The 26,890-nt window shown below is 39.7% G+C and overlaps 2 protein-coding genes across 5 annotated transcripts in view; one reads left to right on the top strand and one right to left on the bottom strand.

The window, feature by feature from the left end:
- LOC140161037 (post-GPI attachment to proteins factor 2-like) overlaps positions 1–12,697 on the bottom strand; it is a 37,621-nt gene extending 24,924 nt beyond the window's left edge. The window contains exons 1-2 of one of the 2 annotated variants that reach the window (XM_072184417.1): positions 12,519–12,697; positions 5,048–5,271 (exon numbers count right to left, since the gene is read on the bottom strand). In XM_072184417.1, coding sequence (XP_072040518.1) covers positions 5,048–5,221 — 174 coding nt within the window. In that variant the 5' untranslated portion in view covers positions 5,222–5,271; positions 12,519–12,697. Of the gene's footprint in view, positions 1–5,047; positions 5,272–5,522; positions 5,696–12,518 lie in introns of those variants that run through there. The other variant, XM_072184418.1, reaches the window with a different exon arrangement.
- A 139-nt stretch (positions 12,698–12,836) lies between these two features.
- On the top strand, positions 12,837–26,590 carry LOC140161036 (uncharacterized). Of its 3 annotated transcripts, XR_011860066.1 has the most exons (6): positions 12,841–12,987; positions 18,405–18,539; positions 19,357–19,407; positions 20,342–20,379; positions 21,746–24,821; positions 25,201–26,590. XR_011860066.1 is itself a non-coding variant. In XM_072184414.1 (5 exons), exons 2-5 carry the CDS (start codon positions 18,432–18,434, stop codon positions 22,692–22,694), a joined length of 1,146 nt encoding a protein of 381 aa, XP_072040515.1. In that variant the 5' UTR covers positions 12,841–12,987; positions 18,405–18,431; the 3' UTR covers positions 22,695–24,845. The 3 variants fall into 3 exon arrangements, 2 of the variants coding, with proteins under 2 accessions (XP_072040516.1, XP_072040515.1); XM_072184414.1 differs by lacking the exon at positions 25,201–26,590 and having other exon boundaries at positions 21,746–24,845; XM_072184415.1 differs by lacking the exons at positions 19,357–19,407; positions 25,201–26,590 and having other exon boundaries at positions 12,837–12,987; positions 21,746–24,845.
- Positions 26,591–26,890: the final 300 nt, after the last annotated feature.

Here is a 26,890-nt window from a genome sequence, read left to right as displayed (position 1 = left end):
ACTACCTACCCTAACCTCTTGAGCCTCGCCCAAGGTCGCTGTGTGTGGCGGACCACTCACGGCAGCTATGGGCGGCGATGCATAGTGGCTACCACTGAAGTCGAGCCGTAGCTCGTCTCGGTAGCTGCCACCGCTTGCACTTGGGTCGCTGTCCCGTGAGAGACTGCGAGCCCAACCCGGTATAGCCGCTAGCCAGTCCCGAAGGACAGCCGGCAGCCATTCCAAGGCCCAGGGCATCACTCGGCGGTCCCGCCATGGAACGCTGCCGTGTGACAACCCCAGTTGGTTCTGCTAAGACTACACCCAAGCGTTAGCCCCGGTATCGTCTCTGCTAAACCCATGCACGCTTTCATTCGACCCTTGTGGGGAACGAAAGGCGTGCTGCGTGTCGTGGATCAACCCAGGCAAGCCGGGGTTCCACTGGCATGCTGCGTGCTACAGACCGGCCGAGGCAAGCCGGAGGTCCGTTCGCACGCTGTATGCTAGATTCAGCCCAGGCAAGCCGGGTACCCTTGGCATACTGTCCATCACCGGCTACTTCGCGGGTGCTAGACCCGCTCGTTTGCCAGCAATAGACGGGTGTCCACCTGCAAGAAACTTCGCTAGAGATCTCACTGGTAGACTGGTACTCGCCTGTTAGGGCAAGTACCGCCCTGCTGCCTGCTACTAGCTTAGACGGTTTGTCAGTGCTTTCGCTGGCTGCTAGGCCTTCGGGCTCGCTAGCAGTCCCCGGAGGGTCCGCCTGCTTGCCCGGGACCTGAGCCCCAGAGGTTACCTTAGCGTGGCCCTTGCCGGCCGCGCTAGTACCTACCATATCAACCTTACCTGTAGCCTTCTGTTTCTTGGTCTTCATTTTCTGTCTGTGTCGAAGTCCCAAGCAGCGCTACTTTCTAAATCTTGAAATGTACGTCCGATAAGCCTATGCAAAAGATGCACACTTATTAAATTTAGAACAATCCCTATGGGTGTAGCAGAGTGGATGTGGGTCCCACTCTGCCACAAGGGAAGGGCAGGATTGACAAGGCCTGGACATGTTGTAGTAATCGGGGAGCGTACAGCACTACCCCCGAACACAAGCTCAAGCCCAATAAGCAGACCCACACGCACAGTGGCTGTCGCAGATGTAGTGGTATGATATAAAAATATATATACAAAGGGATGAAAAACTGAAAACCTTTTTCTATAGATTTGTCAGGCTGGTCCCTTCGGAAACCCACCGAACTCTTAGCAGTAACTTCGTCATCAGACGCAGCGTACTGAAAGATATAACGATAGAGCACACCATAAACATAGCGATAATCACTCACCATACATGTATACACAGTACTGTACAAACATCTATTGTAACTTACTAGTCTGCTATAGTTGTTTTACGTGAGAACAAAAATAAAATGGGCCCAAAGGGCGTCCATTTTGAAAACGCGTGTCCCGTGATATCTGAACGGAAACACTCATACAAGCTAAGTTTTTGGATCGTTTTGTCACTTTTCTAGCGAAAAATGTCGTCAAAACTATCTCCTAGCGTGCTATACTGGTTGGTTTTTACCTCAGGTGTAACAAACAAACTGTATATCTAAATCCTTTGGTTCAGTAATGATACTTAGCGTTGGCAAAGAAAAATCCACACGTCTATCTCATCTAGAAACCAAGGAGGATAAGGTGATTATCGTGTGTGACGTCACCGGATGGGTGAGTCCACTCGGGGATCGGGTTTTTTGTTATTTATTCATTTATGTGGGACAAAATGACTATTGGTTTTTTCCGCATCTCGGGATCGATGCAAGAAGTATCTTAATCAACATCGGAAACGGTAAGATCGACCGGTGTACTGAGTCTTTTCATGTCATACTCTATTAATGATATCAAAATGCATTGAATTTTTATTTATTTTTGTTGTCGTTGCAATTTCGGGTACCCGGTTACCCGCCCGAAAAATGCGCCGGGTACCCGGGCACAAAATTACCCGAAAATCACACCCCTATAACCGACACAGTAAACTGGAGCATCGTGTGGATCAGAAGGAGCCAAACAACTGATCCACCCATAACCGACACAGTAAACTGGAGCACCGTATGGATCAGAGAGGAGCCAAACAACTGGTCTACCCATTAACTGACACAGTAAACTGGAGCACCGTATGGATCAGAGAGGAGCCAAACAACTGATCCACCCATAACCGACACAGTAAACTGGAGCACCGTATGGATCAGAAAGGAGCCAAACAACTGATCCAATGTTTTGGTATGGCTATGGGGAGCCCTCTGAGTCCAATAGGCTGCAACATCTTCATAGAATGGCTTGAAGAAAAGGCCATTTCTACAGCTCCCATAACTTGCCGTCCCCGCATGTGGAAGAGATACGTCGATGACGTCCTAGAAATTATTCGCAAGGGTGAAGTTGACAATCTCACAGATCATCTTAATAAGACAGATCCTCCAGCAGCATCAAATTTACATATGAACAGGAAAACGAAGGAAAATACCCTTTCTTGACACTCTCATAATAAGGAAACCTGACGGTTCGGTTAAACTCTGCATATACAGGAAAAGTACTCATACTGACCAGTATCTGCAGTTCACTTCCGATCACCTGCTCCACCAGAAACTTGGTGTTATCAGGACCTTGTTAGATAGAAGTGATACCATTGTCACAGAGGAGGATGACAAAGTGCGTGAAGAGCAACATATCCACAAAGCCTTGTCATTGTGTGGCTACCCCGACTGGGCTGTGAAAAAAGTCAAACATGACAAAAACAATCCTAAACCTAAGAAAACCACTAAGACCAACGAAGCTGATAAGTCCAAAGGCCTTGTTGGCCCTTATGTTGCGGGGCTTACAGAACGCGTATCACGTGTTTTTCGGAAACACGGTTTCTCAACAGCCAGCAAACCACATAGAACATTACGCAATATGTTAGTCCACCCAAAGGACAAATTAGACCCCCTTCAAAAAGCTGAAGCAGTTTACGAAATCCCATGTGCGGATTGCCCAAAATCATACATTGGTGAAACGGGACCCTCATTTGGTGTAAGACTCCAGGAACGTCAAAAGGAGGTGCAAAAGTTTGAACTTAAGCAATACACCAGGGCGACTCGCAAATCCTCCATCGCGGATCAACACAAATCTGCTATCATCGACCATGTTGTGGGCACAAACCACAACATTGAATGGGATCAGGCAAAAGTTATAGACAGAGAGTCGGACAAAACTACTAGATGGCTTAAGGAAGCTATCTGGATTAGGAGGAGAGGTGACAATATTCTCAATAAAGACGAGGGGGCCTACAAGTTACATAACATCTTTGACCAACTCATCACCACGCCCCCTATGGCGTTCGCCAAGAGGACAGTGAGCAGTGGTATGGGTTGCCAGTCTGAGGAAGATGATAGATTATCATAGAAACATCACTGAATACGTGAGTAAATATACCATCTTTTACTACTGGATTTGATATAATGAACCTTCAAAACCAACTGATCCACCCATAACCGACACAGTAAACTGGAGCACCGTATGGATCAGAAAGGAGCCTAACAACTGATCCACCCATAACCGACACAGTAAACTGGAGCACCGTGTGGATCAGAAGGAGCCAAATAACTGATCCACCCATAACCGACACAGTAAACTGGAGCACCGTGTGGATCAGAAAGGAGCCAAATAACTGATCCACCCATAACCAACACAGTAAACTGGAGCGCCTTATGGATCAGAGAGGAGCCAAACAACTGGTCTACCCATTAACTGACCCAGTAAACTGGAGCACCGTGGGTATCAGAAAGGAGCCAAACAACTGGTCCACCTATAACCGACACAGTAAACTGGAGCACCGTGTGGATCAAAAAGGAGCCAAACAACTGATCCACCCATAACCGACACAGTAAACCGGAGCGCTTTATGGATCAGAGAGGAGCCAAACAACTGGTCCACCCATAACCGACACAGTAAACTGGAGCGCCGTGTGGATCAGAAAGGAGCCAAATAACTGGTCCACCTATAACCAACACAGTAAACTGCAGCGCCTTAATGGATCAGAGAGGAGCCAAACAACTGGTCTACCCATTAACTGACCCAGTAAACTGGAGCGCTGTGTGGATCAGAAAGGAGCCAAATAACTGGTCCACCTATAACCAACACAGTAAACTGCAGCGCCTTAATGGATCAGAGAGGAGCCAAACAACTGGTCCACCCATAACCAACACAGTAAACTGGAGCGCTGTGTGGATCAGAAAGGAGCCAAATAACTGGTCCACCTATAACCGACACAGTAAACTGCAGCGCCTTAATGGATCAGAGAGGAGCCAAACAACTGGTCCACCCATAACCAACACAGTAAACTGGAGCACCGTATGGATCAGAGAGGAGCCAAACAACTGGTCCACCCATAACCGACACAGTAAACTGGAGCACCGTATGGATCAGAGAGGAGCCAAACAACTGGTCCACCCATTAACTGACCCAGTAAACTGGAGCGCTGTGTGGATCAGAAAGGAGCCAAATAACTGGTCCACCTATAACCAACACAGTAAACTGCAGCGCCTTAATGGATCAGAGAGGAGCCAAACAACTGGTCCACCCATAACCAACACAGTAAACTGGAGCACCGTATGGATCAGAGAGGAGCCAAACAACTGGTCCACCCATAACCGACACAGTATACTGGAGCACCGTGTGGATCAGAAAGGAGCCAAACAACTGGTCTACCCATTAACTGACACAGTAAACTGGAGCACCGTGGGTATCAGAAAGGAGCCAAACAACTGGTCCACCTATAACCGACACAGTAAACTGGAGCACCGTGTGGATCAAAAAGGAGCCAAACAACTGGTCCACCCATAACCGACACAGTAAACTGGAGCGCCGTGTGGATCAGAAAGGAGCCAAACAACTGGTCCACCCATAACCGACACAGTAAACTGGAGCACCTTGTGGATCAGAAAGGAGCCAAATAACTGCTCCACTCACATCCGACACAGTAAACATTTTCCGTAATAGAAAACAGACATATTAGACAGGACTAGTATCGGTAAAATACAAGGATTCTTACCTTACAGTGTGTAGCAGTTGTTGCTTTAAAATTGAATAGAACAGCTAGGAGAATTGCCAAGCCAAAACCTACTGCCATGATGCTGGATGTTATCACTGTAGCAGCTGTTAATGACACCACTACTACACCTGGCTTAGAGTGCCGCTGATTACTTGTTGTTGAATTCTCCATCATGATGAGATGACTGGTCTGCTGTGATTGCTACATATATATGTATTAGGGACCTGTAAAGAGATGGAACAAAAGTAATGGAACTCAGTAATGTAATTGAAATGACCAACTAATTATATTTATACATCTACACAAAAATATCCCAGTATATTTTGGCATTAAACATGTTGATCATAATTAGGGTATCTGAAGATGGTGGCATCAAGGTAGGAATTTTGTTTTGGTGTACCTTGTACAAACCCTGCTTGGGTTATCTCTTCGTTGGGAAGTTAAGCAGTATAACAAAGAAGAAGAAGAAAATTACCCTGTACATGTAGACCTCCTTGCTGAAGTGTAACACAGTCAGGGCTGATGAGAGTGGGGGACGCTAGTCAGAGTCTTAGTTAGAAATTGATGTTTGCCCGGACTTAAAAATTAAGTGTTTACATGTACACGGACTCGCTCCAGACTATTTGTTATCTAGCCTGCATTTGTACCATCCAGCACGATCAAGTCTCCGTTCAGCATCTGATGCCACTCGACTAAGTGTACCAAATACCAGACGCCATCTACATTCTGCTTCAAATCGCACTTTCTCATATTATACTGCTCCCAAAACATGGAATGCTTTTTACATAGTCTGAAACATAGTTTCAGAGTTGATGCAGCGCCTGACCGGGTCGCTTCCGTCAACCGCTCCGTGATTTTTTACTGATTTATAACTGTGCAATTGTATTTGTGATGAAATGACTTTTACTTATGTGAGGGATCTATACCAGGATGAATATGATGCATCAATTTGTGAGTTTTATGTCCGGATTCTGTGCAATTTCTATGATATTTATGCAAACTCTTGCCGTTGAATGGGTATGTACTGTACATTATACATATCCCGTATTTACCCTCCATTGGATTTCTGATCGATACTACCAGTATAATCACTATGGATGATCATCTGTTCAACACCAAAACAAATCTGTTAAACATCAATACCAATATTGATCGTGTTTGTTATACATCGGACTTTCTTCATTCATTAGATTTGAAACCACCAGGTTTAGACACTAGTGCAATAGACTGTGGTATTTCTGTGGAATTATGTAGGCATTTGGAATCCATGAACTTACTCCAACATGCCTGTCCTTTCCACTCATCTGTACACCCCACAAAAAGAAAACGATGGATAAAAAGAGGAAGGAGAGGTGTGCGCAAACCAAAAACTTTGAACTCTCATCGAATTCCCGTAATTGTTAATAACAGAACTGAAATTCATAAACCCGGTCAGGTATCTGCTGATCCCAACAATTTGCGCCAATTGAATAGACATGATAATAGAAAATTGAATATTCGACAGTGGAATGCCAGATCTGTTGGAAATAAACCTATTGCTATCGCTGACAACATCATTGAAAATGATGTAGATATCTTTGTCATTACTGAAACCTGGCGTGCAGAAGATGACCCTGTAGTTATTGGAGAAATGTTACCGCCTGGTTATTCTTTTATGAACTTTCCACGCATAAAGGTGATAAACATGGTGGTATTGGGGTTATCCACAAAACACAAATCAGTCTCTTGAACAACACATCTGATGAAACAACATATTTTGAACATGCAATCATCGTTGTAAAAAACACTGGTCTTAGAATTATCATCATATATCGTCCTCCGCCCTCAAAAGTAAATGGCTTCAAAACCAGCCAATATTTAGAGGAATTTGAATGTTTCCTTGATGATGTGTGTCTTGTTCCTGCCAAAACTGTATTTCTGGGAGATTTCAACATCCATGTAGATCAGCCTACTAAACCGGAAGTCATCAGTTTCTGTGATACCCTATCAGCACATGGATTACACCAGTATGTTCAAGAACCCACGCACATTAGTGGACATATTTTAGATTTAGTCATATCGCGCATTGAGGACAGATTGGTTTCTAATTGCTGTGTATTACCATCGTTAGGTTCTGATCATAAGATCGTTGATTGTGTCTTTGACTATGCTAAACCCATTCCTCAAAAATTGAGATCTACTGTAAGGAACTTTAAGAAAATGGACAAATGTGTATTTTCTAGTGACTTAACTTTAGCAGTTGGTGGTATTGACTTTCGAGGTACTGTTGATGAGATGCTTGAGCAGCTTGAATCGTCGACTACTTGTGTTCTTGATGCTCATGCACCTCCTCAGACACGTTCTCGAAGCTTGAGACCACGCTTTCCTTGGTACAATGAGGAAATTAATGATGCAAGGTGTAAGCGTCAGTAAACTAGAACATAAATGGCATAAAAAATAAAACCAATGATAATCATGTTGCTTATGTCGACCAGTGCAATATTGTTAACAAACTCATTCAAACTGCGAAAGAGGTATATTACAATGATGAACTTGAATTTTCTGACTGTAAGAATATGTTTGGTATAATGAACAAACTGTTGAACAAAAATGTCAAATCTTTACCCAGTTGTGATTCAATGTCTGAACTGAGCAACTCCTTTGCTCAGTTTTTCATCAACAAGGTTGCTAAGATAAGACAAGAACTTGTCTCGGTTCAGACAGGGTCTAATTCTGCATAAAACCGGGCAACGTTATTTCTATAGATCTGCTGCGCATTCAAATTGCATTGTATTGCATCGTAATTTCATTTGTGTCTAATCTGTCTATGCTAATTATGTTTACACAACATGAACTCACATGTTTTCAAGCAAATTCGCCGATAATAGGTGATCAAAAGCGATCGGAATGTTACAAAAGTACAGATCGCATTCAGCTTACTTCATATGAGATGATCTTTGGGAAAATACGGCATAATTTGTCTTGGTGTTTACGGAATGCCATGCAGTAAAATATTAATACGTTGCGGCAATTCATGATTGACAACTAACAATCGGCGTGTCCTTCGTATCCTCCACTGTCAATTTCTTATCCACTCACTAATCCTCACAAAAGCTTTGTGTTGATTACGTAATGTTTGGAGGCAAATTGCAATAAGTACAATGAAATAATGAGTAGGGCGGGCTCCGAGGCGGGTTTCTTCTTCATCTTACGTAACAGTATTGTTCTCCAAAAAAACCCGGAAGCTTGTCGTTTGGAGCTCTAGCTGAAATACAGCAAGATAATGTAAGATAGTAAATGTAAACCTGTATTTTAGCTAGAGTATCTCGAGCTATCTCGGTTTCTGATAGAAATCATGATAATTGTGTTATTGACTCCAATGTAGTTATTGATGTTGAACAATTTGATACTTTCAAACCTGTGAGTGCAGAAGACATTGAAAAGACAGTTCTTGCTTCTTCTAATAAGTCATGTGTGTTAGACACACTACCGATGTGGTTGTGTAAAGATAATATCAAGATTATGTGTCAAGCTCTGGAGGTAGTTGTTAACAAATCTTTTGTAGTGGTGAATTCCTTCTAAGCTTCGCGAAGCAGTGGTATGCCCTGTTTTAAAGAAGTCCACCCTTGACAAAAATGTCTTGAACAATTATCGCCCTGTTTCCAACATAAGGTACTACTCAAAAATCATTGAGAAGATTGCCTCAGTTCAATTACAGGATCACCTTCACTCACATGGTCTTCAGGAGGAGTTCCAATCGGCGATAGGGCGCAGCATAGCACGGAAACAGCATTGCTCCGTGTAAAAACTGACATCATGACGGATATGGATCGTGGCAATGCGGTGTTTGTGGTGCTACTGTATCTTTCAGCAGCCTTCGACACGGTGGATCACCAAATCCTGCTCGATTGTTTATCAACCACTTTTAACATAACTGGTATGGCGCTGAGGTGGATTAAATCTTACCTCCAGGGGCGTAGTTTTCGTGTTTCCATCGGTGGTGATCTCTCCGTGTCGGAGGAGGCTGAGAATCGGTGATGCTGCATGCATAGCATCGAGCAAGTATACTCTGGAATTTGGAGTACCTCAAGGATCGGTTCTCGGACCGCTGTTTTTGTGTTATATACCAACTATATTGGCGCAATCATTCGTCAGCATGGCATTGCCTATCACATTTATGCTGATGACATTCAGCTTTATCTGGCATTTGATCCAAAAACTGATGGAGCTGCGAATTAGCATTAGCCAAATTGTCGACATGTATTAAGGACATTTATGAGTGGATGACAATAAATATGCTCAAGCTCAACAATTCTAAGACTGAGTTTTTTGTTGCGGCATCCTCACATAACTTGAAAAAGCTGCAAGATGTCTCTCTCAAAATTGATGATATAAATATCACCCCATCTTCTACAATCAAAAATGTGGGTGTAGTATTTGACCAAACTATGTCTATGAAGGACCATGTGAAATCTGTTGTTAAAACAGTTAACTTTCATTTGAGGAACATCTATAGAATCAGGAGATTTATCACGGTTGAAAGCTGTCACCACCTGGTTCGTTCGCTTATCCTATCCCGCCTGGATTATGCGAACTCGCTGTTGTTTGGAATTTCAGCTAAGGACAGAAAAAAGCTGCAAGTACTGCAAAACAGGGCAGCTCGAGTCATTTTTAGATGCAATAGACTTCAGTCCTCAGCACCCCTTGCTGCCCCACGCCTTTGGAACTTGCTCCCCCTCCATATCCGCCTTTCACCCTCAGTCAATATTTTCAAGAAATTGTTAAAAACTCACCTTTTTCCATCTCAATATGTTTTGTTCCTTATATGCATCCTTGGTATTTGCTAGCTCGAGATACTCTAGCTAAAATACAGGTTTACATTTACTATCTTACATTATCTTGCTGTATTTCAGCTAGAGCTCCAAACGACAAGCTTCCGGGTTTTTTGGAGAACAATACTGTTACGTAAGATGAAGAAGAAACCCGCCTCGGAGCCCGCCTCTACTCATTATTTCATTGTACTTATTGCAATTTGCCTCCACACATTACGTAATCAACACAAAGCTTTTGTGAGGATTAGTGAGTGGATAAGAAATTGACAGTGGAGGATACTGAAGGACACGCCGATTGTTAGTTGTCAATCATGAATTGCCATAACGTATTAATATTTTACTGCATGGCATTCCGCAAACACCAAGACAAATTATGCCGTATTTTTCCAAAGATCATCTCATATGAAGTAAGCTGAATGCGATCTGTACTTTTGTAACATTCCGATCGCTTTTGATCACCTATTATCGGCGAATTTGCTTTAAAACACGTGAGTTCATGTTGTGTAAACATAATTAGCATAGACACAAATGAAATTATGATGCAATACAATGCAATTTGAATGCGCAACAGATCTATAGAAATAAAGTTGCCCGGTTTTATGCAGAATTAGACCCTGTCTGGTATTTGCCTACATTTATTTTATCATTATATTTGCTTTGGGTTTTTTAAAATTGTATTTTAATCATGTTGTTATGGTCTATTGATGATTTATCGTGTTGCTTTTTAATAATTATTGTTGTACATGTAAGTGATATTTATTTTTGCTGTATAATTCTATATTATTGTGTTTTTAACCATGTTATTTGCTATTGTACAGCGCTGTGGTAATTTTTGATATAGCGCTCAATAAATGATGTGATATATATAATGCTCTCCCAAAGTCTGTCAGAAACTCTGATTCCATATCCACTTTTAAGAGGTCTCTCAAAACTCAGTTATTTATGCATTAATTGTCTTTTTATTCCATTGTTGATTGTTCCTGTTGTTTCCTGTGTTTCCAAGCCCATTGTTCTTGATGTAGATGTGCTATATAAATGCCTGTAATGTAAATGCCTGTAATGTAATGTTTGCCCGTCATTCGAATAAAAATGCCTATCCTAATTTACCAGACCTCTACAGCCCTTTGGGGGTTCGAAGAGTTCAAATATCAACAGCCTTTGTCAATACCTACAATTATAATGCAGCATTTGTCAAAGGCATTAATTTTGCCCGTCGCAGGAGCAAACTCCCCGTCTAAAATGACGGCCAGACGGGTGGTTAGCTAAGACACTGACACTGCTTGCTTCTGGTAGTAGATGAGGTTGGCTCCACTTCCAAAACAACTTGCTTAAAGTTTATTTACATTGTTCTAAAACATCCAGTATAAAATAGGTGATGTTTCGTGCTGTACCACAGCACTTTCTCAAATTGAATGACCAGCTTTGACCTTTTTTTTAGACGTCTGTTGCTTCCTGTTGGTTCAGTGAGCATTTTACAAGATGTACCGTAAACGTTCGCCTAATGGCGCTATGGGCTCCCTTGACATAACCAGAATTTTAGACACAAACTAAAAGTGCCCTCCCATAACAATCCCACCAGCAAATAAGGGTACATACCCTAATTCTTGTTGGAAATTTTAGAGGAGGTGCTCTTTATTTATACATGTACATGAAATTATAATGGCAAAGGAAAAGGAGCCCAGGTGCGCCATTAGGCGAACGTTTATGGTAGTAACTCAAACTAGCCAAAACATAAAACAATGTAGCAGAGTTGTAACAAGTCAAGTCATTTTAACATTTAATGGTCGAGTCCAGGCACCGTGTTGGCACATCCTAAGGCTAAGCTAAGAGACTAAAAGTCCTCAAATGTTCGAAATTTGTAGTAATTAGCCTCTCATCGATCATCAAAGGTAGGGATGTTCATAAAATTTTGAAGTTCAATATTTTTAGCTGAAAATTCTTTCATTTGAAAGATAATTGAATTACCTAAACAATAAGGGGTCAATCATGTTTCTAGTGCATATACTTTTGAAGTTACAGACAAATGGTGTCATCAAATTGCCCAAAATTTTGTGTGTGAAATTGTGACAGCAGGCACATGTACAATGCACACTACTGTATGTGACCCCAGATGACCTCCTATTCTTTACTGTAAAAAAGCTGCTTTGGATGGTCTTGATTTACACACAAATTGCTTTTGAGCTAAATCGAGCGTCGACTTGGTGGAACATGGATTGCACTATGTGATAGTTTATGAATCCAGTATCATGCCAGTACCAACATATAAAGTCAACATCACTTAGGTTTTGGTTGTCAAAATTAATTTTTAGTGATTTTCTCCATTGAGCCCCACAGTGAAGCCATTTTTGGACCGTACATGCACATTCCACTTCCCTATGGACGGATAGCGCCACCTATAGTGTGTGATGTGAGCTAGCCTATCAAAGGTTTACGGCAATCTACATTGACAATGATCTACTAACTACGTACTCTCACTCAAACAATGTAAAAAAAAGATCTTTCATACTTTACACCTTTATAATATTAATATAACATGTTTATGTCTATATGTTACAAGCACGCATGTACTACATTGTATTATATTATAAAAAAAAAAGTAAACAAAACAAAATATTAAAAATTTTCAGTTTTAAGCTTATCAAAATTATTTTAAGCCTCACCATGACATGAGATGTATTGATAACGCTCAATTTAGATTTCATTTGGAAAAAAAATGCAGCATTTCACATGATGATGAAGTTTGAACAAAGTGGGCAAGTTTATTTCAGAGAAAAGCAGCGCAACAACAAGATGTGTTTGTCGGATTTCTTCTGGCCTGGATTTCTTATTGGCATTAACATTACTCGCACATATTGAGGGCATATGTCACATCAGAAGTGCTAAAAGCGAAGATAAAAGAACTTGTTCGCTAAGTCGTGGCTAAAACTTAATTAATAGACTACGAGCTGTCGCTACTGTCTGACCCAAAAATATTCCCGGCTTACAAAAGCTTTTTTTCTTCGTGTGAAACGCAACGATGGTTGAAGGATTATTCGTAGCCAGCGAAACACGACTGCAGCAGATTTCTTTGTAACCGATAGAAAAATAGAGCTGTTTTCCCTCCCATAAATACTTGACTGTGTCGTGAAGGTAAGGATATTTAGAATTTATTAGCATTAATAATTTATCTGCAGAGTTTTGAATAAACAATGCCATTTGCCAAATGAACGTAAACTTGTGTAAATACAATGCAATTTTAATTTTAATTTTGGTCAACCCGGCCCGGCTCAATTTTAAGCTTAATAAATATCTCAATATCTGATTACTAATCAATTTAGGTATGCCAGGCAGGCTTCCCGTTAGTGTGCGTCATTGCGTCCAGACGCGTATTTTACAAATTTGGACGCAAGTTCACATGGCTAATCAAGCATTTTGCGTCCATGTCACATGCATGTGGACGCAGACAAAACTTCGAAATTTTATCATTAATTTTATGATGATTAATTGATGATAAAAATAAGAAATTTGTATAAGCCCTTTCGCAATTACAACTGCGCATGTGCAGAAACAAAGTCGCCAAATAAATATAGCGATAAACACAACGAGGCTACTGTACATTTTCAATGGGTGAACTTTGACGTTTCCGTAAAACGTTTTGTACTGGAATTTCGCTGACAGTTTGGTCTTCGCAGGAAATTTATATTTGTATTTCACAGGAAATATTAACATATGTAGGAATGAATAAAAATGTTTTACAAAAATATGTTTTTGAAGGAAGTGCAAAGTTCGCCGCCATTGGAAATGCACTGCAGCCTCCTCGTGTTTATCTCCAAAAAATCGGCAAATATTACCCACAATGCATCATGATTCTGAATTTGCGAACTGGCTTATTCTTTTTATATTTTTAAGATAATAAAAGCCCCAAAATTTTGACCCACCTGCTAAGAATTGAAGTAAATTCTGCAATATTTGTAAATGCAACGTCAGGAAATCGTGCACTTTTGCATGCTTTCCTAACGATCGTTGTTTGATGGCCTGGGGAAGTCCCGATTGATTTGTTTACAAGCTGAACACGTGCCGCTAATGTGCGGTTAATGTTTATTTAATTATTTATCACAACCTGACAATATTCAATTTTTAATATTTTAAGTTTATTTTCTCATAAATAATCTAGGTTTCCTTTATTAGTATTATTGTTACGATGAATAAAAGCAATTTTAAAGACAAAATTGAAATGATAACCCTTTTTCGAATTATTTGTGGCAGCGCACTACTTTTAGCTTTGTAGCATCAACAGCACGTTAATTTTAAAAAAGAAATGCGGAAGTAAAATTACGAACGAAAATTTGTTCCAGATTGACAGACTTTGCTCATGTTTTTGCACCTGTTTTTGACCACCTTTCGAACCAAAACTGACACAGAAATGAGAAAAATTACCATAGCGAATGGAGATGGAATGTCACGGCGAAAATGCACTTTTTTTTTATTTTTAACAATCAACATTTGATGAGGTGTAGACCCGGGGTATGTGTGTATCGTCATAATCGTGAATTTCAGATGGACGCACAAAAATCTGTCTGGACTCAAGTTTTTGCAACCTCGTCAGCAAACTTGCGTCATTACGGACGCACATTTTTAAAACCTTAACGGGAACCCTGATGCCAGGCAAACCTTAGTTAACACATTTGCTAGTCAGCCAAATTCGCCGACAATGTCAATGCATATTTACATAGAAATTTAAAACAACTGGCCGAAGAAGGAAACCTACCCGGTACTTAAATATGTTTTCTATACTTCACTTGACCCAAATATATGATTTTTTATAACTGCCAACATTGAAAACCTAGAAAACAGAGTACATGGCGAACGTAGGGCGCGAAGCACCCGTAGTATCGCCTCGGACGGCGGGGGGTCCAGGGGCCCGCTCTATGCGTCGGAAATACAACCAATACAAGATACAACAGAACAGGCTTTTCCATAGTGAACAAAAACAAGAAATGGAATCCAATGTTAACATGTATATCTGCACAAGCGACTGATAGCCTATCTTTAGTATTGATGCTTTCAGGCTTTAAATGATAGCAAGAAATGGAAATCGCCCCAAAGGAAAGATTTTAATCGTGAAATTGATCGCCACATCTTATGGATTCACATTATCCTCCGGCGGAAATGTCAAACTGTCAATTACAACGTCTAGTCTACTCTAGTGGACTGGTTTTGAAATCCACTCTCATCAAACTAATCAAAACTGTAAACTACAATTTTCTCGAAAAAATCAAAAGAAGAAATACTAAATATTGCTTAGTTTCAATGATGCTTACCGATCGAGTCGCCTTGATGGTGTATTTCCGATCATTTTGCAACGTGGTTGAAAAATATTTCCAAGACGCAAGTATCGCCATTAGGAATGGCCCGGTAACCTGGATCAAATTTAACGCAATCGATCGTCCAATCCTAGTTCACCTGAGTGATCACATGGTTTGCCGAATGAAGCCGAATGAACGGTATCGGTGTCGGAACAAGGATTGTTACTTGTAAACAAATCGTTTCGCCGGCACGTTTCAAGAAATTAAATTTACGATCTTTTGATAATTAGTTAGGGATCGTTTTATTTTAACCTCTGGCATGATTGAGATTGAGAATGTGGGTTAAAGATAAACCACTCTGTGTTCTCATGTTGCAACCAAAATAGGCTTCTCATAAAGCTTAAATTTGCGGGACATTATGCTGGCCATCCATGTATTTGAAACATGGGGGATATACCAAGCACCCTCACTACGTTCGGGTCTGTGAGGGTGCTCGAACAGGCATAGGCCCGCTCAAGGGCCCCTGGTGGGGTCCAGGGGCAAAGTCCCCCAAAGCTAGAGGGTTTCTACACTGTAAAAACCCTTATAAGCCCCTTCACAGAAGACACATTTTATAGAAAAACAACATTAAAGAACAAGTAAGCCGACTCCATCCTGGCTAATTAATTTAATTTATTTATTTAATTAAAACCCTAAAACTCTGAAGATTGCACATTCAGGAATCAGGATACTTAATAGTATTCAGGCTTGTCATATTTAGGCAATTTGACTAATTTGGGGCAAAAAAGCAAAGCAGAAACAACATGTAAATAAGCTGGAGCAAACATTAACACAAAAGTGCATATCATGGGCCAGCATATCATGGGCCGACTCCACCTTGACATTTTTTTCGCTCAGCTGCTATAACTTTTGAAGTATACATGCTATTAAAAGTTAAGGTACCAATTTGAAGCACTCACTAAGAGCTTTAATTTGGTATATAATTTACCTATGTAGGTATCTACAGTAATTAAACAATTCAACATTTATGCAAAAAATTATGCGCAAATGTCCGGGCTCCAGCCTATGAGACCCCCAACTCATAACACATGGCCACATGTATTGTACATCTTTTTGAATCAAATCCATGGGCCGATGATACACATTCGATGGTTGTAATCGGAACCCCACTGCTGTGTTTCTGTTTACGCTGTGTAAGCTATCAAAATGTAGACCTGTATAAAACTAGGTGAATTCAAATTTGCCATCAGCCCATCAAACCGCATCATTTTATCAAATAAAAGAAAAGACCTCGAGTAAAGAAAGCCAAAACTGAAAGCAGTTTTGAAGTAGCGCTTTCCATAGCAACAAAGTTACGTATCTTGTCAAAGATTGACTTTCATCAAAACATTCAGCCAACATTTAATATATCATTTAAAAATGGTCAACTTCAAAGGAAACTTACTTGTGAGTATTTGTGGGCCAGTTGTTAAAAAAGTTAAGTGCAAGCCCTGTACTTTTTCCACCCAAAGTAGCAAAACAAGGAACATCTGTACATTTATTCCACCAGGCATGAGAATTTTCAGTTTTAAAACTGAAATCATTTTTTTTAATTGCCGTAGCTTTATAAATTTAGGCCTGTTTTGGTACTTTACTACTTTTTGCCCAATTTCACATGCATAATTTTCAGTTTTTTAGGAAAGTGCAGTTTCATACCTGTTTCCAGACGGACGCAATAGTTGTAAATATACAATGTATATTGTGTAACATGTCTACATGTCATAAATTTAACGCGTCTAGCACATCTGGATTTATTCATAAAGTGTTACAAGCTTAGCATTAATAGCATAACAATGATAATAAAATTGTTCAACTCGCCAAGGTCCTGACCATCTAAAAGAACATAGTGATATAAATGCAATTTTATCAATTTTGTTGTACCTATATTTTATGCTCATTTGATTTTAAGTTGTGATCCAATGTACATGTATAGTCTGCACGGGAAGTGATCCGGCTGTTATAGATGCGCCGGTGGCTTCGGAGCTAGTATTTGCTTTCGGAATGTTTCCGCGTGGAGAGGGTGGTGGTTTATTTGCGCGCGTTTTGGTGCCCCATTTGTCGGATGTCGTTCAATATTGACAGCGTAGTAGTGCTTTTGGGGAGAGGTGCGTAGGGCCCGCCATTGTCTAAGTCGCGCTTGCTTAGATTCCATACGGATAGCTGCAGCTTTTGAGTTCGGGTATTTTTCTATCGAGGCGCTGCTGTGTTGTTGATGTTGAACCGAGTTGGATAGATTGGGCATCGGAGTGCGCGTGGGTGGATCGTCCTTCCTTTTTATGTTGGGATATTGTGGGAGCGAATATTTGGTTCTGGAGCTATGGGCGTATTTGTGGCAGCTGCGTTGCTTTTTGTGCAGACTTTATTTTATTGATATGCATGCAATTTACAAAAGTGCAATTTATACAGTTTTTCATGGTATTTTAAGTGCTTTGTAATTTAAGATTAAGGAAATTTTATTTTTCAATATTTGTATATTTTTTTATAACTTTGTACAAATGTATATATCTGTGTATTTTAATATGTAAAGAGGGCCCCAGTGGAAAGCAGTGCTTTTTTTTGTTCACTGATCTGGGGTACCCTCTATAAAGATGCCGTTAATAAAATAATAAATAAAAAACATAGTGATATGTAAGGACAAGGTTACCTGCCCAAATCCTAGTATAAACATTTAGTAATTGTTGGTATTTAGTTCCTGCATAAACCTGCCAGTTGACCAGGCCAACGACAGTGGACCTTTAAACGTGAACCTTGCAGTCAACTATGACAGTAACTACAAAACATCTTGTCTCCACCATGATAAAAATCTTTGCGACATTGCGGCTCCCCTGCTCTATGTCATATTACTGCCACGTAATTAATTGCTAGCTGTTTATTTACTCAGCTCAGCTGTTTGTTCATCTTTGCAAGTAATTAGAAAAAAGTGTGAAAAAATGATGCAAAATTGGAGATGAAATGAAAACTTGTCATATTTCATTAATTGCAGGATTATGTTCTAAAATTTACCAAGTTAGATGTAAAATTTCCAAATCGGCAGGTGTTACCAACCTATTAATACCGTTTGTGACCTAAAATCACAGAAAAAGTGATTGATAGTAGGCTTGAATTTTAGCCTTGGCAACATTGTGAACTGTTGATCTACACATTATGTGCATGTTTGAAGCTTGGTGGAATGCATTTACCGTACTAACAAATAATTGTGCATTGCACACATTCTTCTCCTAGTTTTACGTAGTGATCTGTTGACCCACCATGCCAAAGATAAAGACAGTAAGCCAAGGTGCCCCAACGAGGCAGTCACCGAGAGCAAAGAAAGCCCGTTTGGAAGCAGAAAAGGAGGCAGACAAGGAAGAGCTACAGGTAAATTACATGTAGGACTTGATAAATCTGTACAATCATCAGCCTATTGTCTGGCTTTTGACCCCTGCTGGTACATGTGTGCACATGTACAGTAACTGTTATTATTTTTACAGGGTGTCCCATAAAAAGTGGGTTCCAGCAAATGTGGTGATATTTTAAAATAACGATCATTCAGTATTTACAACCCTCCCTGTGACCGCAAACTGCCTTGTTTTATTTTCATCACTGTTCTGTGAATTTAAAAAACAAACAATTTCTGCAACTTTGCCACCCAATTGCATGATTCTTGAGTCCTTTAAACTTAGGCATTTAAAGGCTTCTTGTTGTATAATTTCTTTTATCAAGTTTAATTTACTATCATTGTACTGTAATTTCCAGAATATAAACCGCAGCTTATGCTTTATTCTTCTTTTAAAAATTGCCCCTGGTTCATGTGCCTTTGTCTTGGACCAGGGGCAATTTCACATCAACAAAATGCAGAGCAACAATGAATAATGCTGTTCTGAAGATGACTGTGCCTTTGTTACCTGAGGCAGTTTTCAATGCAAAGTTGCCCCTGGTCATGAAGATTTTCATTGGAAGCAGGGGCATTTGCAGCCTCAGTAGGGGCAAGGCCCCTGCTTATTTCGAACCCTGATTTGCATACATTATCATTTACTTTGACATGGTTAATTTGTTTACATGTTTGTCATTTTTCTTATTTTCATTTACTGATTTACATGTAGGTTTACACACTTGCATGAAATAAAATGGCTGTGTTGTTTGTTATTGTTGCTTTTGTGCTATTATTATTATTTATTTTTGCATGATCCTATAGGTTTTGGATTTAACTGAGTCATCAGATGATGAGGTACAAGAAATTCCAAAGGTAATATTAGGTTTCATCTAGACAAGTACACATGTATGTAATGGGAAGAGAAGATATCTAACACTACCCACAATGCATTTCTTCCCAGTACTGATTTGCTAATATTCAGTCCTCAGTGCAACATGGGTCGATAGTGACAAGACTGTACCTCAATTACAAGATCTGGATGAGCTCCATTAATTGAGGTATTTTTGTCACTATCAACTCATGTTGCACCGAATAGCAAATGGTAGGAAGAAATGCATCATGGGAATTGTAAGATATGGTCTGGCAGTGCCGTAGCAAGATTAAAAAATGTGCCGCGGCCCCCTAATAAGCACCACTTGTTAAGGGGTGCTTATTTGTTTATTTATTCATTTATTTATTTGTATGTGAGTTTGTGTTTATAAACCTGTATACAAAGTTTCTGTAAGTCCATATACATTGTATACACTTGAGCATATTTATTGATCTTATTTCTTGTGAAAAGATTTCCAATGATAGGTCTTAACCTATCTAGAGGTATGCAGTCTGCTAAATCTATTGCACAGTGTTGTATCTCCAGTTCACATAAAGTTTTACCATGGGCATAGCCAGGATTTTTTTGGGGGGGGCAGATTTTTTTGACCATGAAACTAAGCATATAAAGAACCTACTTTATACTCTTGCAAATGGGCAAATTTGGTTCTTTTTGACTGAAAATCTGTTTGTTTATTATTGCTTACTAAGTGGACCTTTTTTGCCTATTTTATTTTTTTTTTTTTGGGGGGGTGACTGCAACAGACCCTCTGGCTATGCCCCTAAGTTTTACAGACCCTTCGAGCATCTCTGTATTCCAAATATTTTAGCTTGTGACTGGAAACAATTTATCCCCGCCACAATTGTGCCCACTTTTGTTTCGTGCTTTTTTATACTTTTTTGAAACATGATTTTATTTTTTATTTTTGCCATCCAGGAAAAGAATGCAAGGAAACCATCTCTGAAACCACAAAGGTCAGTTATAAGAGCAATTGTGACACAACTTAAGCTGAATTTATACTTGATCGCTTTTGCAGAAAAGCGATTCTCACTCATGCTCAGTGTTTACTTCAATTTTCAGAGCGTCTAGCCGATCAATCAATACAAATCGCTAAGGCTAAAACGATGTCGCTCCAAGCGATGTCGCTTGACACGTCAATACATCAACCAATCATTTCTTTTTAACTGGATCTATTATTTTGCTTATTAATTTACCCTTCTCGATTATTATTAAAGCAATTATTATTGACAGCAGTGGATGTTCTAAACATGTATTTTGTGGCCTTTTGAAGATTGAAGTGTCCTCTGTAATCACTATCACCACTGTGATTACATGTAGTATAAATGCAAAAGCGACAAGCGATGCATCACAAAATTCAGAGATTGACATTGCTTTTTCAAAAGCGGTGCATCGTAATCACTCAACGATCAAGTGCAAATTCAGCTGTGAAAGTGACCAATGTGGTTCTCTACAACTCTATAATTGTGTCTAGTTTCTTATGTTTTTATTGATCCTTATTTTTGCCTATAGACCCTTTCAAATACTGCATCACTCGTCCTCATTTAAATAAAATTCTGCCCTCTGTGAGGTACCATGGGGCAATTCGCATGATATTACAATAAAACAGATGATAGATATGAATGGTTGTGGAATCAAACTAATATAAAGACCTGCCTCCCTGTCGCTTAGAACTTAAACCAACATGTCTGCCATTTCAGTTGTTGTACCGTTCCGGTTGAGTTTATTCGATAGGGTCTACATTGTATATCTGAATTTCAGTATTGCCGACTTTGGTATAAATATGCAATAACCTGAACCAAAACTACAGCGCATAAGAGGTGATCATGGTCTATCACCCTACCAAGTTAGAAGTGGTAATTATAGTCAAATCCAATATTGTAAAGCTAGCAAATGGAAGGAGGGAATTTACAGGATCTGAAATTTAACGTAATGTTGCAAGGAAATGGCCAAATGTATTTCCTTTGACAGGATCTAATGACAGGTATTGAATGAATTGGTAATAAAGTTTTAACCCCATGAGAACTACCTGCCGATTGGCCAAAAAGAAGTTTTCATTATCAATTGGCCCAATCAGCAACATTGTTAGAATAATTTCACCACACAAAAAAATTAGGGTGAATTATTTGCAAAGCTCCATTCTGATTGGTGATTAAAGTGAAAATATCATGTAATTGACCAATCAGAGGCAATGTTAGATCGGCAGGTAGTGCTCAGAGGGTTAAACATTGATTTTGTTTACCAATGAATGTGTGTCATTGATCCAGGTATCATTAGGTGCATGTAAACTTTACTTCATTTGCTTTTGTTTATATATTACAGGAATAACCAAGTAAAACCTTCATCAAGCTCTAAGGGCATCAGTGCTGAGAAGTCATCCGCAAACTTGGCTATTTACATGAAAAGCCTCGCAGCTGATTATGAAGCTAAAATGGCGGCCAAGAAGAGAGAGGAATACATTAAAAATTTCCTGGCAAGACCGTCGGAAGCTCAGCTACAAGCGCAGCGGCAACAAGCATACGCAGAGTATATAAACCAAATCAGTGTGCAGTCCATGATGAGAAACCCCACTCCATTTCAAACATTAGCTAGTCCAGCTTCGACCATCAATCTCACAAAAGCACCCACTCCAGTTGCAGTTGTTAAAGTAGACGACGCACCAGCTAAATCAGGTTCATCGTCAGTTGCTGATCAGAACAGTGCTCCAAAGACCACTTCAGAGAATAGCAGTAGTCAGAAAACATCTAGCTCAGAGAAGCCCGCCAATTCAGAAAAGAAAAGTGGTGGCAAATCAGGTAATGGTGACAAGATGATTATGGAGTTTGAAACTGGCTACAAGTGCATGCGCTGTCTAGAGTTCTACGAGTCCCGGGCTGAGCTGAAGCATCATATAATCAAGGTCCATACCGATATGTTAAATTTTAAGTGTGGTAAGTGCGGGGAGGTTTTTAGCAAGCAGGAGAAGCTAGAAAAGCATGAGCGCACTCATGGTCGCGACAAAACCTACGTGTGCATCCACTGCGATACGTCATTCTACGGGCTAGAAAATCTACAGAGGCATGAAAAGATACATGAGAAAAAGACGGAGTACAAGTGCAGTGGATGTACGCGTACGTACACGGATATAGAAAAATTAGTGATGCACGAGAGGATCCATAAGAAAGCCGAGCTACCATTCCAGTGCGAGGAATGCGATGAGGGATTCCGTGCACGGGGTAATCTCAAAATGCACATCAGAGCTATGCATACACCGAAAGGAAAGAAGAAATGATGAAGTAGCGTGGGTGTGGTAGGCCAAAGAAAATAGGTTTGTTTCTGGTATCACAGAAGGTTGGACATTTACTGTAGATTGCTGTGGTCTTTAAATGGAGTGTTGGGCTATTCCATTTAAAATCTGTGGAAGATTGTGGAAATATCTGCCACAGGGGGAGTATGAATTTCAAATGGAATGACCACATTAGGCAGCTCCATTTAAAGCTCATACATCCTCTGAGAAAGATTCAACCTGAATCTTCCACTGAGGTAGGGCGAGTTATAAATGGAACTGCTAATATGTTCATTCCATTTGAAATTCATACTCCCCCTGTGGAATATATTTCCAAAATCTTCCACAGGGGGAGTGTAGATTTTACATGGAATAGCCCATTTCAACCGTAAAAGTATGTATCAAATATGTGAAGGTGACTTTAATGTATACTTTGGATACATAAATTTATCGCAAATTATTTCATAGTTTTTGTTGATTTTGCTGGATACTTTCTTCAAACAAAAAAGAAGAGCAAGAAAAAAAATGTATAAAATGTGTATGGTGCATTGGAGAGAAACCTTTTCTTTGGTCTACTTACAAAATCTTTTCAAGGTTGAAGAGGCACTGAGCCAAAGATCTTAGAGGTCCAGTCCAATTAAGGGCCACACATTCTTCAAGCTAGAATTCCAATGTAAAATTGAATTGTATAAAATGTATATTGTTTGGTATGATGTACATGTGTAAGTTGGGTATACCTTCATGAATGCATAGAGTTAGCTTACTCTCAGGACAGGAATTATACAGCTCACAGAATAATTATAGGTCAATATGGGTATCACTTGTTGCATGGGAGTGAAAATGTACAAAATAATGCACACGTACTGAGATGTTGGTGCATATAGTGCTCTCCCCCCTGCAGGGCTTGTGCATTACACATATCAAAATTTCAGTGTACAAGTGCATTATTTTGTATGATTTCTTGATCAACAAGTAATACACAGTTATTAGCCTATTTTCTACATGAGAAAAAAGTCCTGTGATCTTTGTTATTTTAATAACAAAATTGTCACTAAAAATGTTGGAAAATGCAAGCAATGCATCAACCCGCAAGAAAAATTAACTCATTATAAAGCACTATGTGGAGTACACGTTCATGCATTATACATGTATACATACAATTAATACACTCCTGGCATTTACTCTGATTGCTCTGATTGGTTCTCGCTATCTAAGTGTGTATGAAAGCTGTCTAATCCGGTCAATTTGGTCTTTACAGTAGGCTAATTCTGTATGCTTTACTTGAAGGATAAACTGTAAAGCAGTCCAAGTTGAGCTAACCATTCCAGGTGCTTTGTGTGTAAAGGTTCGTTCATACTACCACCGCATTTGCGATGCGTTGCTTTGCGATGCCGATATATCGATTACTTTTGCCGCAACTCAACGCAATTCGTCGCATTTCCAAGTTAAAATGTATTTAACTTTATTGCGATATCGCAATGCAGTAGTTTGCAGTACGATGCAGTGCGGCAATGTACCGCATCGCAAAGCAACGCATCGCAAATGCGGTGGTAGTATGAACGAACGGTAAGGCTGAATACAAATTCTCTGGTGCGTGTTCACTTATTCAGGGTATAATATGAATTGTTCTTTGTACGTCAATTATTACGGTGCATAATAAAATTGAAAGGAGCTTACAGAGATGAGACATGTGGTAAATTATAAATTAGGAACTATTGGACTTCTCTCTACCTGCTCTGCACTCATTTACAAAGTAGTAAATTTATTTATTATCATATGACATGCTTTTTACCAATCAGTGAACACGAATCTATTAATGAAGAATATAATCCAAAATGTTTGCTCTCATGCTGGACAAAATGTCCATGTCAACTCTGTAGACCACTTGACATGTGACGTCATTGCCCGGCAGTGTGCGCGCGAATTAGGGCAATTTACATTGTTCTTTGCCCTGCAGTATGCGTACGCATCGTAGTTTGCTCAGGGCATGTGCATTTTAAATCACCCACCACATTTCATATGCTACAAGAAAGCCATTAAACAGTGTAGCGGTTCATTCAAGCATATCTATAGACCAGTCCTCGCCTTTGATGATAAGTCAAGTGGTCTATAGCTAGGGTTAGTATTACTCAGGCTGGGACATGGTTGAACAAATTCATCAGAGTTAGACTATGAACATGTAACTTTGCAACCAAATCAGTTATAAACATAGGGTTTAGACTGATAGGATTTTTTTTAACTTTATATAAACCTGGTAATAATGCAATTTTGAACAAATATGACTTTGGCCTGAGTGGACTGGATCAGTTCACACATAGTAAGTACTTTTGTCATGTGGCACTCAGGACTCATGCCTCCTCCCTGCTACGCCACTGCTCAAATTACATTTTGACAGGGGTGTACCTCTGGAACACTGAAAACTCTACCAATGTTTAGGGATTTTTCTTGCAAAAAATCCCTGTATACCTCATGATAAGTCAAGTGGTCTATAGCTAGGGTTAGTATTACTCAGGCTGGGACATGGTTGAACAAATTCATCAGGAATTACTCTGGGACAGTTACATACAAGATAGGTATCTGGAAATGTGTTTTTAAAATTCCTCATGTGACCCTATTTAGTCCACTCAGGCTAATGCCGGCAAATACGAAACTGAGATAGCCAAAAATAGGTTAGGGTATATAGTTAGTCAGAGTTAGACTATGAACATGTAACTTTGCAACCAAATCAGTTATAAACATAGGGTTTAGACTGATAGGATTTTTTTAACTTTATATAAACCTGGTAATAATGCAATTTTGAACAAATATGACTTTGGCCTGAGTGGACTGGATCAGTTCACACATAGTAAGTGCTTTTGAAGTGCAGTCAATGACGTCAGTACAGATATGGGCGGGCGCAACGTCAAATCACAAGCGTTAATTGAAACTGGCATAAGGTATGTGTATGTTGAAGTCAGATGCATGTGCTGAACAGCTGCTTCAATGTGTTGATGTTACGGATTGTACAAGGCCAAAAGGACCACTTTGATAATACTGGTATTCATATGTGTATTTGTTTGTACATGGTCTGCGATATGCTGCATATGTGTATGCTGTGAGTTATGTAGATAAGTGTAGTATTTATGTATATATAAAGTCATTTTCCAAAGTGGGATCATCTGAAGTGAATCACTCTAACTGTACATAATTGTTTGCTTGTATGTTTCAATTAATGACACAGATTTAAAATGTTATGTAAATCAGAATATGATTTTTGCCTAATTCTTCAGTTTGTGAAACGTTGCATTACCTCGGACACATAAAAGCAGGGTCTCTTTTCTATTAGCAATTTTGAAATAAGATTTTGGTATAATTCTGATACCCTGTACACCCTGTGTTTTAGGGTTAGGTATAAATGGTTATTTTTAATTAGGGTTAGGATTAGGGTTAAGGTTATAATTAGGGTGAGTTAGGGTTATAATTATGGTGGGTTAGGGTTATAATTACGGTGGGTTAGTATTAGGGTTAGGGATATAATACTTGTGGGCAGGGTGTACCAGAATTATTCCAGGGTTTTGTGTAGAAATGCATGACTGCACATGATGGAATGAGCTAGAATCCTTCCGAGACTTGTGTTGATTTTTAGTTGTTGCGTGCAAATTTATGGAAATACACGTATGAACTGCCAAACCTGGTGTTATTTTGTTAAATAGGTATCAAATATTCTTGAAAAGTTATAGACTTAATGTACAAGTGATATGAAATAAATATTAACTGTTCAAAGTTTTGCAATGGTTGAAATAAAATCACTCAGTGAAAGATGGATTGTTCCATTTCACTTGCTGTACCTGCTTATGAAATGGAACAATCCATCTGTATGTAGACCATGTGATTACTGCCCAGGGTGGTGGTGGTGGTGGTGGTGGTGGTGGGGGGTGTACTCAAATTCAGTGGCATAGCTAGGGGTTGTGGCACCCAGGGCAAAGGTACAAATGGCGGTGCCTCAAACGGAAATTATTAATTGTTGACCCAAATTTTTTTGCCCAGAGCGCTCAATAATCTGAAAAGTGTGTGGGGGGATGTGCAATTGATACTGCAAAAAGGGCTTCTTTATATTTTTATGCTGCGTTCTATCTTTCGTCGACCCCATTTTTTGTCATACGCCACTGCTCAAATTACATTTTGACAGGGGTGTACCTCTGGAACACTGAAAACTCTACCCA

This window comes from Amphiura filiformis, chromosome 9, assembly GCF_039555335.1.
Source record: "Amphiura filiformis chromosome 9, Afil_fr2py, whole genome shotgun sequence".
Classification (NCBI taxonomy): domain Eukaryota; kingdom Metazoa; phylum Echinodermata; class Ophiuroidea; order Amphilepidida; family Amphiuridae; genus Amphiura; species Amphiura filiformis.
The sequence above is the reverse complement of the archived record's forward strand: the minus strand, read 5'-3'. Positions and strand labels throughout refer to the sequence as shown.

Excerpts from the sequence above, each read along its gene's own strand:
- LOC140161036 (XM_072184414.1), top strand. The coding sequence starts at position 18,432 with ATGCCAAAGATAAAGACAGTAAGCCAAGGTGCCCCAACGAGGCAGTCA. Across the intron at positions 18,540-19,356 it reads CAGACAAGGAAGAGCTACAG|GTTTTGGATTTAACTGAGTC; the intron begins GTAAATTACATG and ends ATGATCCTATAG. Across the intron at positions 19,408-20,341 it reads AGGTACAAGAAATTCCAAAG|GAAAAGAATGCAAGGAAACC; the intron begins GTAATATTAGGT and ends TTTGCCATCCAG.